General features: G+C 39.6%; 2 protein-coding genes across 6 annotated transcripts in view; one reads left to right on the top strand and one right to left on the bottom strand.

The window, feature by feature from the left end:
* The window catches only part of gdpd5a (glycerophosphodiester phosphodiesterase domain containing 5a), a 28,947-nt gene extending 24,387 nt beyond the window's left edge, over nt 1–4,560 (top strand). For 3 of the 4 annotated variants that reach the window (XM_044371536.1, XM_044371537.1, XM_044371535.1), the window contains exons 15-17: nt 509–523; nt 831–943; nt 3,234–4,560. In XM_044371536.1, the coding sequence (XP_044227471.1) occupies nt 509–523; nt 831–943; nt 3,234–3,325 (220 nt within the window). In that variant the 3' untranslated portion in view covers nt 3,326–4,560. The remainder of the gene's footprint in view (nt 1–508; nt 524–830; nt 944–3,233) is intronic. The other variant, XM_044371538.1, reaches the window with a different exon arrangement.
* A 685-nt stretch (nt 4,561–5,245) lies between these two features.
* Nucleotides 5,246–17,013, bottom strand: part of samsn1b (SAM domain, SH3 domain and nuclear localisation signals 1b) — a 60,868-nt gene continuing 49,100 nt past the window's right edge. The window contains exons 3-15 of one of the 2 annotated variants that reach the window (XM_044370015.1): nt 16,680–16,723; nt 16,478–16,518; nt 16,214–16,294; nt 15,854–15,951; nt 14,891–15,026; nt 14,384–14,796; nt 11,705–11,782; nt 11,433–11,549; nt 9,578–9,710; nt 9,197–9,348; nt 8,069–8,266; nt 7,803–7,953; nt 5,246–5,616 (exon numbers count right to left, since the gene is read on the bottom strand). In XM_044370015.1, the coding sequence (XP_044225950.1) occupies nt 5,423–5,616; nt 7,803–7,953; nt 8,069–8,266; nt 9,197–9,348; nt 9,578–9,710; nt 11,433–11,549; nt 11,705–11,782; nt 14,384–14,796; nt 14,891–15,026; nt 15,854–15,951; nt 16,214–16,268 (1,725 nt within the window). In that variant the 5' untranslated portion in view covers nt 16,269–16,294; nt 16,478–16,518; nt 16,680–16,723 and the 3' untranslated portion in view covers nt 5,246–5,422. Of the gene's footprint in view, nt 5,617–7,802; nt 7,954–8,068; nt 8,267–9,196; nt 9,349–9,577; nt 9,711–11,432; nt 11,550–11,704; nt 11,783–14,383; nt 14,797–14,890; nt 15,027–15,853; nt 15,952–16,213; nt 16,295–16,477; nt 16,519–16,679; nt 16,935–17,013 lie in introns of those variants that run through there. The other variant, XM_044370016.1, reaches the window with a different exon arrangement.

Raw genomic sequence — 17,013 nt, 5'->3', positions numbered from 1 at the left:
CATAGTGAAGCAAGAAGTTTCTTCTTGTTGCTGTATCTTGTTATTGAAATTATATATTTTTATCTGCTCAGTGAACACAGTTGGGCTTAATGCACAAATAAAGTCAATTCTGTGTTTTTCTTTGGTTTATTAACAATCATAACTGAGTTCATTTGTTCAGTCTAATATTATCTAAATGTTAGCTGACACCTGACAACATTTTCAATATAGAAAAAGCTGAGGTTCTGAAGAGTAAACACAAGCGTCTGATTGGATGTGAGCTGAGCTTTGTACTTTGTCCAGTCTGCTGCTTCTACACTGACTGTTCGTTCTGCTCTTTTCTTCCTTTTCTTTTTTCCTCCGTGTCTTTTGTCTTCCGGATGTTTCCATGTTTCACCTCCACGCTGTAACCTCTTACTGTCTTCCTGTCCTCTCTCTCTCTCTCTTTCTCCTTTGACATCCTTACTTTGTCCTGTGCTCTGCCTGATCTGCATGCAACCTTCCTCCGCTGCCCCCTGGCATCTGTCAGCTATCATATGATCAGGTAACTGCAGCGACTGCCTTGGCCTTTGTTTCTGCCTCCTCGTCTGTCCTCCTTGTGCTTTTTCTGCCCGACACCCCAAGGCCGATTCTTTCCTTTCTTCCACTTATTTACCTGTTGTTTATGAATGTATATTTTATTAAATATGTGTATTATTTCATGTGTGTCAGTACCTTAATAGCCCTTAAAGGACTACAGAACACCGTAACTACTGAATGGAATGGTTTAATGACACAGCTGTAATCAATGCATCCGTGTGCTTGTAATGTGTGTGATTTGTATATGATTGTGTGTGTGTGTGCTGTAACAGGTGGAGGATGAGCGGGATGCAGAACTATAACCCAGAACAGATTATGCTGAGCGCTGTGACGCGTCGGACCAGTCGGGACGTCAACATCATGAAGGAGAAGCTCATATTCTCAGGTGCAACTTTGACCTAATTCATGTCTGGAAATAACTGGAAAGAGCAAATATATATATAAAACCCAGGTTTTAATACAGCCATGGAGCACTGAGGTTGTAAACTGGTTCACACCGGTCACATCTGGTTCCCACAAGAAGTGCAGATGTGAGGAATCTGACAACAAGTTTTACTTCACAGTACTACCACTGGGGGCTGCCAATGTTGGAAATGATTATATTTGACACAGAGTTTTTTACCAGCATGAATAGTGTAATAGTGAAAGGGATGCGCACATCTATTTACAATATGATAAACAGATCCAATACTACATTATACTAATGCCAGCTACAGTGTTTCTCTGTTGTTGTGGTGCATAGTTAGTTAGAAACAGGGAAAAAGTCGAGTTTTTATAATACAGTAGGTGACACACACACACACACACACTGTGGAAAGGTTGCTTCTCTCTCTTTTCACTAAGCCATGGTTCCCAACATTGTTAGTGTTTTTGTGTATTAGATCATTAATGTCAGTCCAATGATTCTGTTAATTTATCAGTCAGGTTATACAAATAATACAGGTTTCATTTTAGTATTTAGTGTTTCACAATGTTATTTTGTTGAAGGGTTTCAGTCCTGTTTTTTGAGAGTTTTGTGCTTGTGGGGCAGATTGTTTGCTTAATCAGTGATAGTGACAACAGGTGTGCCTCGTTAGCTGCACACACATCATAAATTGTGATTGTCAGCAGTAACAGAGAAACACTACGTCAGTGTTGTTCTACATGTTTAGAAAGCTTTGTATCAGTCTAGCTCACCCTGTGGTAATCTGAGTAGATGGTATGTTCTATTCAGGTGAGGCTAAGAAGGTAAAAGGCCAGTCACTGGTTAATTGAGATGGATTAGGGAAGAGAGTAGGGGGCAGCTTGCTGTGAGCCTGTGGATTTTATTTGTTTATTTGCTTTGGCTTAAGTTATTTGTTGAATTTCCCAGGGTTCATTTTTGCCTCTGTTTCATTAATGTTTTTGTTAAAAGATATCACGTGTACGCGCGTGCTCCAGCCTGCTGACCTGCTTTTTCTAACATCCCTTTAAAGGTTTCTAAAGCCAAATACCATCTTCTGCCCTTTATATGGGGAGGCAGCACATATATACACACACACACACACCAAAACAGCAAATACATACTCCAAAAGGTGTTGTGTGTTCAAACTCTTCATAAAATGACAAAATCACACTGTAGTTTCTAAAAAGAAAATACTGTACAAAAAAGCTCCTCAACACAGCAAGAAGACAAACTAATTTTGTTTTCAACACGATGCACAAAACTCTAAATGAAACTAACAAAATATTTTAAGCAGTCTGTTTACTTTTCTATATCATTCCTATGATTTGTATTATGCACACATACTGTAATATTTTCCATGGTCACACACTTAAAGTTTGTGTGAGAAATCCAGCCTTGGCATGACTACAGTGATGTCATCAATGTCATCACTCTCATCATCATCAAAGAAAGGCTGAATCTAAATGTCCATCCTCCAGACTTGTGGACCGAGCCCTTGCGGACTTCAGTCGTATGTACGTCATGTGTTCACCATCATCACGTCAAGTCTGCGAGGGAGTTGGGTCACAAGGGGATAAAACACGCTTTGAGATGGGACCTCAAGACCTCAAGTACTTCCACAGAGATAAAATGAAATATCTGACCCTGTAACTCATTTCTAAAAGTGTTTTACTTTTTCTTTCCTGGTTCTTAATGGTTTTGATATGTGCAGCTCTGCTGAACTCAGCACATCTGGTCAGAATGCTCACAGATTTTATTATTATTATTATATTATTGTTGTTATGTTTTTTATTATTGATAATAATCATTAGTAGTATTATTTTCTTTTACATCATCACTTCATAGCCTATATCTGCAGGATTATAGGTAATTTTCTGAGCAAAGTCTGCACCCTGAGCAGACTCTCTGGAAGTCTGCAGAAAGTTCACTTGAGGCCCCTTGATGAATGCGGATTTGGACAGATGTCAGCACTCACAGACTTCCTGGGACTGTTAGTGCAGTGAAGTCCTGACATTTGGATTCAGCCTTTCATGGAGAAAGAGAGATTGTTGCTATTCTTGGTTGGGTTTCCTGAACTTGTGCACTACAGTCTGAAGTTGATCAATGTTTTTGCCATCACTTTTGCCTACTAAACAGAGAAGGCAAAAGTGCTTCAAATCAACAAAGAAAAAGTTCAAATCAAGAAAAGAAAAGATTACATTTTTGAAGAATAATTTTACAGCATCACTAATCATTTTCCTTTCTTTTTCAGAACTGAACAACGGGCTCAGCAGTACAGAGGAGCTCTCTCTGTATCCTGAGAACGGTTATGCGAGATACTCTCATGGAGGCCTCAGTCGCTGAATCCATCACTACTTCCCCTGAAACCATGGAGATGTTGAAACACGCTGGATGTTATTTTACTGTCAGAACAAAAAGGAGAGCATGAGAGAAACTGACATGTCGGTCAACTTACCCTTTAAATAATGAGAGCATAGATACCAAATCTTGTCTATTTTATGGCCTACTGATTGATCACTTTATGAACTTATGTGCAAGATAATTTTTGGATCTGTTTCAGGCGTATTTGTCCACATGGCAGTGATGCACTCTCCCATCATCTAGCCCCTGCTACAGTAGATAGAAACATCCATGTTAATTAATATACTGCATATGACTGCCTGTCTAAGTCACATTCCATCAAAATTGTTCACCATTCACCTTCAAACCAGATTTTGGGGTTTTACAGGTTTTGACGTAATACATTTGTGTGCTAAACAGTTGTTTAATCAGTAAACGAATGTCTCAAAAACATGATGTAAGATTGAATTTCAGCCCAAATCAATTAAACCAGGTGAAAATGTAATTTGTTCTGTATTAAAAACCAATTTCAGATTTAACACTAGAACTTTGTTATCTAGTAATAAAAAAAAGTGAATGAAACACAAGTTTCACCTGCTTCTAATACAAATTTTGGGCTAGAAATCAATCTGACAAACACGGACTTTCAGTTCAGTCTGTTTGCTCGAGTGACCTTCTTAAAAGTTTTATTTGAGTTAATAAAGGCTGTAATGATGTATTTTTCCATGTCATTTACTTCACTGTTGTTTTATAACAGAGGGAATGGGCCGTGTAGTGTTCTGTATTATACATTGATGTAAATATGAGTTGTTTTACATGTTTTTATTTTTTTTCCCCTCTGAGAGGATTTTCAGAGGGTTTGCATTTATTATCATTTTGACTGATGTCCTCTTTTAAGTGTGACAGACAGATTAGGGCATGTATGACACTTATTTTCTTGCAGTTTAATAGGATAAGGGTTTTTTTGGGGGGGGTGGGGGGGTCACTATATTCTGGTCAATGTTCTTATCTCTTTCTCTGCCTCTCTTCTGTCATGCCATGATTGATTTACTTTATAGTCATATTAGCTGTTACAACTTTCACATGGCTGCCTTTTTGTTAAATTGATGGACTGGTAGAATATTGTAGAATATTTTTTGTCTATAGTTTAAAAATAAGGGTACAAATTTCAAGATGCGTCCACACTTTTAGCTGCAGACTTGTTGACTGATCAATAAAAATGATCTTTTCTCTTTGAAGTTTGTGCGGGTGGTCTTTTTGTGGAAGACGTATAACAAACAAATGTAAAAAAGATACTTGCAAAATAGAAAATCTAGATCAGAAATGTTTAAAAATTGCATTTCCACCACACTTAATAGTTAAGACAAAAAAAAAAAAGAATGAGAATATTTAAGACATTTCCAGGCAGCAGGATATGGTTTTATTTACTTATTTTAATTGGTTTTGATCTTGATGGGTAAAAAAAATACTGATAATTTTTTATCTTATTTTGTCACTTCCTTCGTTGGTGAAGTGCCGGCTACAACACGACGTTAAGATGCACAGCACTTTGTTGCTATGGTAGTGGTCATGTTTACTGCCTAGAACGTTTGCAATAAATGTGGTAGCAGGATGCAATCCCTGTATTGAATTAAAGCATTGCAGCTGAAGATTTTCACTTAACATTAAAATTATGCATGATATCAGGAACCACTACAGAGCTCCCAAAGTCCCAAAAGATAATATTTAGTTATCTTGTGTGCACCAGATTAAAAAGAAATAATCTTTCAGGCTTCAGGGGCTCCATAGCAACCATCAGGATCAATAAAGTATCTCATAATTTCACTGCTACTTCAAATAGTTTAGTTTTTAAGTATTTAACTGTAACGTTAACCTGCATTTGTTATAAGCCACAGTAAAAATATAATTATTCCAAAAAGATAACAGATTCATAAAATGTTTTATTTCAGGAAACAAATGAATATATATTTGACAATTTACAGATAACAGTGGAGTAGATTGAAATTATGCTGTTGCAAGAAGTAAAAAAAAAAAAAAATCATAAATCAGCTCAACAGCAACATAAGGAATAAAACAGGCGTCTGAAAGAAGAGATTGTTCTCATGAAGCTGTCGTCTCAGCTGGTAGAGGGTGTTCAGAGGGAAAGTGAAGGTCTGTGTCCTCTCCGCTGTTGTCAGGGCTGTCAGATGGCATGTGGCAGCCGGAGTCTCTTGGGCAGTTGTTCATATCTGCCTTCATGTTCTCGCTGGGGGTCTCGGCCCCCTGATTGGCCTCATTCTGCAACTGACAATCAGCTGTAAAGTAGAGAAGAAGGGTTTTTTTGGATACTGTCACAAAGTTGAATAGATGAGCAGTAAGAAATCCTTTAAAGCTATTATTTCTGTGCATTAAAGCTGAACGGCCTATCTGTCTGCAGCCGCTGCCCTCATGTGTCATGCTTTATTCACAGAAACACTCTCTCTCTCTCTCTCTCTCTGTCTCTCTCTCTTTGGGCTTATCGTTATATCCTTAACGAGCTGTGGCCCGGGTACCACAACTCCCCCCGGTCTTCTTTACTTTTTTCAGCTAACGACCCTGCATCAGTGTGGAGAGGCCTGCAGGACATCACCAGCTACAGGAAACCCTCCCCCCACACTGCAGAGAACCTTCAAGTAGCCGACGACCTGAATGTGTCTTACTGCAGGTTTGATCAGCCTACTTTAACACACCACCTCCCCCCCACCCCCCTCCCCCTGACTCCCCACTGGCACTGACGGTCTAGGAAGAGGATGTGTGTCAGCTCTTTCAGAGACAGAAGATCAGGAAGGCACCAGGCTCAGACAGCATGTCCCCCTCCTGTCTGAAAGTCTGCGCTGATCAGCTGGCCCCCATCTTCAACAGATCACTGCAGCTGTGTGAGGTACTGCTTCAAATGCTCCACTATCATCCCGGTCTCCATGAAACCCTCCATCACTGGACTGAATGACTACATGCCCATCACCCTGACGTCTCTGGTCATGGAGTCCTTCGAGAAACTGGTGTTGACCCACCTGAAGGACATCACAGGCCTCTGCTGGACCCCCTGCTGTTTGCCTACTGGGCAATGGATGATGCAGTCAACATGGGACTGCACTACATCCTGCAACACCTCAACTGCCCAGGTTCGTACGCAATGATCCTGTTTGTGGACTTCAGCTTGGCGTTCAACACCATCATCCCTGAAGTCCTCCTCACTAAACTCACCCAGCTCACTGTGCCTACCTCCACCTGTCAGTGGATCACAAACTTCCTGGCAGGGATGTGTGCTCTCCCTGTTGCTCTTCTCCCTCTACACCAACTGCATCTCAGGAGACCCGTCTGTCCAACTGCTGAAATTTGCAGATGACATGACAGTCATCGACCTCATCTGGGACGGAGAGGAGTCTGCTTACAGACCGTAGGTCCAACAGCTGGCCCTGTGGTGCGGTCGCAACAACCTGGAGCTGAACATGCTCAAAACTGGGGAGATGATCTACAATCTCTGGGATCTGGGATCTACGATCTACAATCTCCCAGGACCTGAAGTGGGAGTCCAACATCAACACAGTCATTAAAAAGACCCAGCAGAGGATGTACTTCCTGCGCTAGTTCAGGTAATACAACCTGCATCAGGAGCTGCTGATCCAGTTTTACACTGCAGATATCCAGTCTGTTCTCTACACATCCATCACTGTCTGGTTTGGATCGGTCACCAAACCAGACAGGAAGGGACTACTACGGACAGTCAGGTCTGCAGAAAAGATTATGGGTGCCAACCAGCCCACTATCTAGGACCTGTACACCTCCAGAGTCAGGAAACGGACAGGGAAAATCACTGCAGACCCCTCACACCCTGCACATAACCTGTTCCAATTTCCCCCCTCTGGTAGGGACTACAAAATACTATACACCAAAACCACCAGACACAGCAACAGTTTCTTCTCCCTCGCTGTCACACTTATGAACAGTTAAATCACTGTGGCACTGTGCAATAACCCGGGAAGACTATAATACCCATTGTACCTACAAATGATATATACTTATTTAAGTCTAAAATGCAAAATGTGCAATAAATTTCACTCACTACTGTATATCTGAACAGGCTGTATATACTGTACAGAACCACCTACTATACATTATGTAAATACAATTTAATATTTAACTAATCACTCCGTGTACTCTTTACTTATTTGCACAATTTGTATCCTGTTTATATAGTTTCACCTGTATATAGTCATTCCTTGTGTGTATTTTTGAAGGTTGTTGTTTTGTTATTATGTGTAAGTACATTGAGAGCCACTAAACCGGAGTCAAATTACTTGTATGTGTAAACATACTTGGCCAATAAAGATGACTCTGATTCTGATTCTGATTGAGGTGTGATGTCACTTGTCTCTTATCTTTTTTCTGGTTTTATCATGTCACAAAATGTGCGTGATGACACTGTCCTTAGATGACCTTTTCTGTGTTTCTCATTACTCACAGCGCAGTTGCTGCAGGGAGTCGACAGCAGCGAGCAGACGATGCCTGTGCTCTGGATCAGTCACATTCAGCTCCGTCAGGTGATGCTCCCTCAGCCTCATCAAGTCATCTACTGTTTGGTAACCATTCAGCTGCAGAGATGAGGAATACTCCTGATAAAGCAAGAGGAGATGAAACATTCAGAAGCTGAATGAACACCCTCTTGTATGGAAGATGATAATGCTGCCATATTAAATCAGTCAGTAACAAAAATAAGTAACAAAATACCTCTAAACTGAGGCGCTTTAACACTTCATGGATAGTTGATCTATATTTGTGTCTCAGTCTGTGGGTTTGTATTTCCTCATGTATCTCCTCTGTTAGCACATCCACGTAGATGAACTTGAAATTTCCTATTCTGTTGTTCAGTATGCCTGTCCATATTCCCATGGGAGGCTTGGAGATGATGTCAATCACATCTCCTGCCTGAATGAATCATTTACAAAAAAAGACAAAAAACACATTAATCTCATATACGAACAGAAGAAATTTGTACCAGAATTAGCTATAGCTACTTTCATCTGCAGTCCCAGGGCAGGTAGACAGAAACGCTACTGATTCACATAATACAAATGTAAGTTTCAAAACACAATAAATACAAAATGCTTTATTACAGTCTCCAAACTGGCTAGTAACAAGACTTAAAGTGTACAGATACACTAGCGGCTCTGTGAGGCTGAAGGCATACACAGCACTGGTTTGAGCTAAATGCTGCTATCAACATGCTAACATGACCCCAAGGAAAATGATAAAATGCATGTTTATCAGGTATAGAGTTAACCATGTTCACCATCTTAGTTTAGCGTGCATTAGCGTGCGAACATTTGCTAACTAGCACTAAATGCAAAGTAGGCCTACAGCTGAAGGATGCTGATGGGCATGTCAGTAGTTTTGCAGGAATTTGCATAAACCAAATCAAAATTTGCATAAACAAATTGTGCTAAATGCAAAGCAAGTAAGTAAGTCAAAAAAAAAGTAAAAGTAAAGGATCAACAATTCATCCTGACAGGGGCTTAAATGTCTGAAACTAATTTTATGGCAATCGATCCAGTTTCTGTCAAGCATTTCACTCAAAACCACAAATATGAGCCTCATGGTGGCGCTAGAAGGAAAGTCAGAGGATTAATAAAGTCATCAGGATACATCCCCTTTGATGTTTTTGAGACAATCGTCTATGTGTTAACCATGAATGTCTGTAGAAAATTTATTGCCAACCCAACTAGACAACGTGGAGAGAAAATATACCTGCTGGTGGGGCTAGACAAAAAGTCAGGGGATCACTAAAGTCATTAGCATTCATCCTGTAGAGAGTGTCTATACAGTTTTCATTACCATTTAATTTCCAGACTTGTTTACCTTAAGTTTGAGGGATTCTGTGTCATATGGACTTGGCACAAAGTCTGTGTGGACTCTTGCTCTGCCACAGAACTGTCTTGTGTAGGATAGATCATCCTCCAGCCTCAGACTGCCTCTGTTACTGGAGCAGTTTGACCCACTGGTGACTCCACCTGGGGAACAGAAGACAAACAATGGGAGTCAATACAGGACGAGCTAAGTACTGTGTTCTGCCGTTTAGGCTACTGATTGAGTTGTCCACATGTCAATCACTTCATCAGTGGTTAGTGTAGCTCTACAAATTAGTGCATCTAATGGGGAGTAACAGGATACTTGCAAGGATTGCATAATTCATTGGATTGTGGTGTTAAGAGTACACTTGGTCCTGTGCCTGGTACTTACTTGAGGAGCTTTGTCTACTGTTAAGGCTGTAGAGGCTTTCCAACGAGTTACTGGACCGCCTGTGTCCTTTTGTAAATGGCCACCCGCCTCCAACCTCCCTCTTCTCCACTTTATCTTCCTGTGTTTCTCCATTCTGCACAGTAAAAACACCAAGTCACATTTTTATTCTGCCCTCAGTACATGCTTTTTGTTCTTTGTCATTCATTATATTCAACTACAAGCATTAGGGACAAACAAAAGAGAAAGCTAACCAGCCAGAAAGCTGAGTCAAGGCCCTAAGCTGCATCGTTTGATTCGTCATGTGACGGAACAGCTCAGTATCCCACTTTATGCTGGGACACGCAGCTCCTCTGGCAGGGAAAATACTTAATCCCGCAAGAGTTTCTTTGCTTTTTATAGCTGAGACCTAGGAGGTGTGTGGTGAGCATAATCCCCAACTATCTGTGCTCAGCTTTTAACTTCCTGTTCCTGTGCAGAGATGGTCACACCATGGACCATACTTGCATCAGTCCCTCAGTGAGCTGTTTCTCAAGTGTAAATTTCTGGATGGGACACACTTAAATATGAACTGAACTGGATCCAGGGGGCCCCTGGGAATGATTAGATTGCATTATAAGAGTCTAAAGCTGTTTTATACTGGATCCTTGGTTAGTTTTTACTAAACTACTAAAAATAGCCTAAATTCTCAAGAGGACAATACAACCAGACACAGCTGCACACTGATCCTATAAATATGTGTGACATAGTGGACTAGTGTCAGTGAGATGTCATATTATTGCCCTTGTATCATGCAACAGTTTGATGGGATTCACAGTACAGATACCATTTGTGACTAGTCTAAAAGTTCATTTATGATATCTCTAATCATTTTTGACTCTAAAATGAAGCTGTTTTTATCAAAGTGGTTGTCAGATGCAAACATCTGCATGATGCTGGACCGAACACCATGAGACACATCCCCAGAGTGCCAAAAAATATAATGTCATATATTTTTTTAAACTCATATGCCACTCCCTTACTGGTAAATGTGAAACGTGACATAAACAAAGACTGCTGAGTCACGCAGCAACATGCAGATGTTTGTGATCTGAATATGCTTTCAGAGAGGCTGATCAAATGCACATGCATGCTGGGTTCCAGATCATTTGGTGGCATGTAAATTAACATATAAATGTATGAATGACTGTAAATTAACAATCATTAACTGATGAATAAATGTTACCTAATCACATAAACTCATAGTGACTTTCATTTGTCTATGGTGAGCTAAAGGAATTCTTGACACACCCTGCATTGATTCATACAATGATTCATACAATTAAGCATGTATTTTGTTCTCCATAAAGTGCTACACAAAAATATAATTAAAACATATTTTGGCAAGTCATTCATGAATGGCAAATTTAATTTATGCAATTTAATATATATAATTTAAATATTTGGATCTTAAATGATCATTCAAACAGTCTCATTGTATTTATTACTGATGAAAATACAATTTTAAATAACAAAAATATGATGGATAATCAGGTAAAACCTGCCATAGTCATGTTATAGAGCCATATTTATTTCTGAACCAGGTTTGACAGATAATGTGGCCACATGTCATGCAGGTTGTCAGTCTTGCTGTACTTTTTAGTGCTAATTTTAACACTCTCTGTGAAGCCCTTTCAGTAAAATGGCAAACGATAGGTTGGTTGATAGTTTGCAGTCTGGCAGAACAGGTGTGAAGCTAACAGCAGTGTCTAGTTGGGAACAGATGTTATTTCATTAGGTGTGAACTGCAGCAAATGCAGGGCGCCGTGAACTTAAAACTGGTTGTATTAACGTAAGCTTTATAGAGTGCATGACATACGATGATGGCTGTCAGAGTTTTTTCGGGCAAGGCCTTGATGTGGCTCCTGTCACTCTGTGATGAGGTCTCCATCTTCCTTCCCTGCAGCTTCAGTTTGGTTGGTTCACCATTCTGATCCTGTTTAAAAAACAAAACACCCTGTAAATAGACGGCTCCCCCGCAACTGCCAAATAAACACAATGTACATTTTCTCTCTAAAAATCATCTTTGGCTTGGTGCGGAGGATGTTTTAGGAAGCTAAATTCCTGGAAAGACAAGCTCTCTTCTCTTACCAGAGAGCTTCCATTATCCTGTGTTTTCATCAAAGGCGAGTGCTGTCTGAAGGCGTCAAATCTCCCAAATCTGGTTAACTGTCGGGATAAAAGAGAGATTAAATTGTGTGTTATCTGGTGACAGATGGGCATATTATCTGTTTACAATGTGTATTCTTACGTGACCACACAACATAAACAGTTGGTGTTTATTCTCTGTTTGTGGTTTGTGTTCTTAAATTAGGTCAACCTCTGGCAGCTGGACAGTTCTTAGATATGGTACATTTTTTTATATCCTGAGTATAAATATTGTGATTTGTATTTGACTAATCATGTTACACTGATCTTGTACTATTTACTGTATTGATGTTTAGTTTATTCAATATTCTGCTGATCTATATTCTTACTTTTTCCTGACATAATAAACCATAGAGGTGTCGTTAAAGGGGAGGCAGGACCGGTTGGCCACTAGTTTCAGTTTAGCTGTCATTCAGTGCTGCTCTGACAACATCTGTTACACTGACTCTTGGATCGTTTCCTAACGTTGACCGTTAGTGAACTGAGATCTCTCTGTCACACACTGAGTGATTGGATAAGCGGCTATAATACCATTGTCCTTAATGATAAAAACAATATACAACTGTGGATACATTTCATATTTGCAGTGTATTGTGTCCATTAATATAATGTGCCATATCAATAGAAAAAGGAAGGAGTTTTCACACAGTACAGCAGGTCAAATACCTCACCATTTGCAGAAATATGAAACCTATTAACCCCACTGAGGCAGTTTAATAATATATTAGTGCTTTTGAGTTTCTTTCATGCGAAACATGCAGTCATGTGATCCCATATGAAGTATTGAACAAAAGCTGGTTTATTCATAATTCCACCACTGGCAAAGGTGAGAGAAGAGTTCCTGCTGAGCCAAAGATAACAGAATACTTCAACAAGACACTTCCCCAGGGATGTGTAGTACAATAAGATCTTTTTTACTGGTCTCTTGATGCCATCAGGCTCTCAAGTCATGAAAGAACTGGTCATGTTTCCTCTGACCTGTATGAACTGTGTGAGATAAATTGTACTTTGCTATACATTTTCCAATACTGTGGCACTAAGTGGCACTGCAGCAGTTTAATTTTGTATTTCTGCAGCGCTGGGAGGCTCACAAGAGAAAGATTTAAAAAAGAATTGTCAAAATTGAAGCAGCGGAGATCAAATATCCTGACTTTTAGTTCCTGTGGGTCAAACTCCAAAAACACTGCATCCCACACATCCCATAATACAACTCAGAAGCATCTTCCGCTAGACAAAGGCTTATAAATTTGTCTCCAAGCCCATACTCAAGTGAGAAAGTCTGAGAAAATGACTTAATTTGCATCACTAGGGTGATTTTGTCAGAGCCACAGAACACTGTTACTCATGAACATGTTGTGAGCTACACATCTTCATCTTATATAATCTCTTTGGGATATTAAAGTCTGCATCAGCCAGTTTCAGCAGGATGATCTACACACTTCTAACACTTCTAACACCTATGTGTTTATCTTGACACCCACCTCATATGTGAACATATCCAGAGACTAATAAAGGAATTGAAAAAGAAAAATATATGTTTGCAACCAGATCAGGCCATATCTTACACTTTCTGTTTTCTAATACATATCTTCATGGCATCATACTTTCAAAAATGTCCTCCTGTCTCCCAATTTGGTCTCTTATTACCACAGAACTAATTGAAACAATAGCCAGACTCTACAATAGAGCTGATAAAATTCATCTTAAATTTTTTCTCCTTTGACATATGTAGTATTTTCGTATCTAAATTGTTAAATTTTTATGATTATACTGTACTTAGTGGTATTAATTTGTATTATCAACAATACTATCACCTCCTCCCGTCTTCACTTCTTCACCAGAGCGGATACAAATGAACTGAACCTCATATCCACTTTTAATAACTATGGATTAACATTTTTCTGTACATACACTAAAATTTGGAACACAATCCCACAGCACATCTGAAATTCTCCCTCCTTCTTACAATTTAAACATTTACAAATATTTCCTTCTTCTGAATCAAAATTGTGAACACTAACATTTCAATAGTCAGCCTTATTGTTCCCTCTGAATTCTATGTAACTTGTTTGTATACATGTAAAATTTGTTTACTCTTGTTGTTCTGAGATTAATGTTGTAATAATTTATTAACAATCCACTCTTAAGAATAGACATGTTTTAGCTCATATATATGAGGAATATTCTTTGTCTAACTAGTTCATATTTATTATCTGCTTGTACTGTTTAATTTTTTTTTACTGTTTTGTTTTCATGTGATTATGATTATGATACAATATGATTAATTAGCAAGTTTATGACACATTAACTGTGCTAACTGAGGCTGGAAATAGGCTGTAAAACCTCTGGTTCAGAATACTCACTAAAAAACAAATATTAACTGGAAATTTAAATCACAGCTCAGTTAGTCTAAATGTTCCCTAAAGAGCTCTGTGATGCAATTAGAAAGTCAGGCCCTGCAAAGCACAGTTTAATGATACTTCAGAGATCTGGGAGCAGGCTACAGATAAACTGCAGCACGGCAAAGAGTTCCTGCACTGTACTTTGCCGCAGAAATAAATGCTTACAGTACCGAGTCCAATCAGAGCCATTTAGATATTTTATGTGTCACGTATATCTTACTGTGTTTTGTGTGAGGTGCAGATCTGTGATGGAGCGGATCATTTGTGGGGGAGAGAGATCTGACTGTTTGCTGTCCAGTTCCTGTATCAAACTCTCAAAACGATCCCATTCTGTCGTCCGAGGCAGCGATAAGGTACCACCGCAGCCCCACAGCTCATGTCGGGGCTGTTGGCAGGTGTGGTAGAAGGGACTCCACGGCTGTGAACAGTCAAAAGGGCTCCACAGATGATCTCTAACCCGTGGGCTCCAAAATCCCTCCTCCTCTGAATCTTCACACACATCTTTGGCCTGTTGCTGCTGCCGCCGCTGCTGCGGGGATGGAGCCGTTTTACAGGGTTTCTTCTCTGTTCTCTTACCCAGGCCGATGCAGGTGAGCACTGGGTTGCTGTCACTCAACACGTCTGCCAAATCATCTGAAAATAAGCAGATATTATTCTTCATAGCAGTAACAACAGATTCGACACAGCCTCTTGCACAGGTTAAAGAACATCACCCACAATAACTCACCATCATTCTCAGATGTGTTCTTCCCTTTTCCTGCTCCACTCTGATGTCCCCTCTTTGCTTGCACCAGATTCTGTAACTTCTTTAGTCTTCTTGTTGTGTGCATTGATTCTGCTGTGTCAGCTGCAGTTTCACCGCCCTGAAATAAAGAAACAATAAGTGCATTGAAAGCATTCAAAGCATTGCTGTCCTGTTGTGATGTCTCCCTCTCAACTATCAGCTGTTGGCATGAAAATAGCGCAAATCCAAGTGTCCTAAAGAGCATGGGGCTGATATAAAAGGGCCTTATAAAGACGATTATAAAGCAGATTAAAGTGAACAGTGTATCTGATTTGGCTGACATACAGTTGACCTCCCTCGCGTTAACTCTGCATTCACTCTTTCCCTTCTCAAGCCTCTGGCAGAACCATGTACACCTACTAACTTACTTGAAGCTTTTTCCAGATTTCTGTGATTTGACACATTTAAACATCATCTGATAAAACATCTAAAAGGGCCTAATATGGTATTTTTAGTAGCACCTTACGAATACTTTACTGTCATTGAATCCATTCCATGTTTCCATCACTTGCTGTAAGTGGAGCGTGGAAGAAGACCAAGATAAACAACCGCTGCTGTCATTTCTCTCACGTGCACTAACATGTGCACAAACCTCGAGGTTCGCCAGGTATGCACACGCTGTCATGTGGGTACGGGATTACAAAAGACTAAACTCTGCCACCTGCACAGCTTTGCAAATAATTATCATTTGTGGTGCTGAAGTGATTGTTATGTGTGAATGACAGTGTGAAAAATGGGAATATTATCCGCTGCCCAATATTGCTTTGTATGCACTGGCTCCAATTCAAAATGTGAGGATTTAGAGGATATTTGCTTATAGGGTTATTTTAAAAATTGCTACTATACTATATTCACCATAATGTGGAGGGTGAAACCTGCTGTAAGGTGACAGTAATGTGGTTTTACCTGAGCTGGTAGATGTGTCTGTGTCCTTTGAGAGTTCAGCTCCTTCACTCTGTCATCTCTTGTCAACATGCCGCTCTGACAGGGAGCTTTACACGTCTCTGCAGGATCAGTCCACACAGGTCAGACACTGCTTTATTTCATCTTAATTCACATAGTGTCAAACATACAAATCAATAATGCTATTAACAGTGATCCTGTGGTGGATAATACCAGCTAGTCTTACATTCACCATTTTATATCTGTTTCCTTCAGCTCTTATACACTCACTAAGTCTACATCAACGGTTTCTTTGGTGTAGTCTCTAACCTCAGTGGACGATGGTTTCATAGTGAAATTGCTCAGGTAGGCATATTTCTTTACCTCTGCTCTGGACTTTATTTTGATGAGATAAGTCCTTCTTGTCGCAAGATGACATCCAGCAGGCATGATTAATGTCTTTTTCTGCAACAGACAACATGGAGGGGAAAGAGAAGCAGATGACAAGCTGTCACATTGTAGCTGGGTTCAAAATGTACGCAGTGTGAGAACAAAGTTACTAGGTTTACATAAAGTCCTAACCGTTCAGAGGTAATAAATAACATTAAAAACATGAACATCATTGGCTTTGATCATTTTTGTACCAACCTAATGTTTCATTGTCCAAGGGTGACGTTGGTAGACATGACCTAAAATGAAATGACAAATGTTTTAATTTCCTAATAGGGAATAAGTTGATTCTGAAGAATGAAATATGAGTAAAGACAAAAAAAACTACAAAGAATCTATTTGAATTATAAGTAAGAAATGGAAAAAATGGAAGGAAGATGAGCCATGAAAACTCACATACCTTCTATTGTTCCTTTTTAATTTGATTGTACTCTGAGGTCGGTCCTTGAGGAAACAAAGTACAACTTTTAGCAAAACTAGAAAGAAAGGAATTATGGAAGGAAAAGCAATAAAAAGTCCATTTGATCAGATGCACTAGCCATTATCCGATAGACTCTGCAAATTGTTCCAGCTAGTGTGCAGCTCTCTGCTCTCTGTGCCTTTTGTCCTTGTTAATTACATTGTTGCAAAGCTTTGCCTGCACCTGCATCAGCTGCACAAGATCCAGGCAACACACAATATGGGAACAGGTTTATTTTCAGTCTAAAAGAGGCGACATGTACCAGTGAACATGC

Source organism: Thunnus albacares, chromosome 13, assembly GCF_914725855.1.
Source record: "Thunnus albacares chromosome 13, fThuAlb1.1, whole genome shotgun sequence".
Classification (NCBI taxonomy): Eukaryota; Metazoa; Chordata; class Actinopteri; order Scombriformes; family Scombridae; genus Thunnus; species Thunnus albacares.
This window is presented reverse-complemented; position numbering and strand designations above follow the sequence as displayed.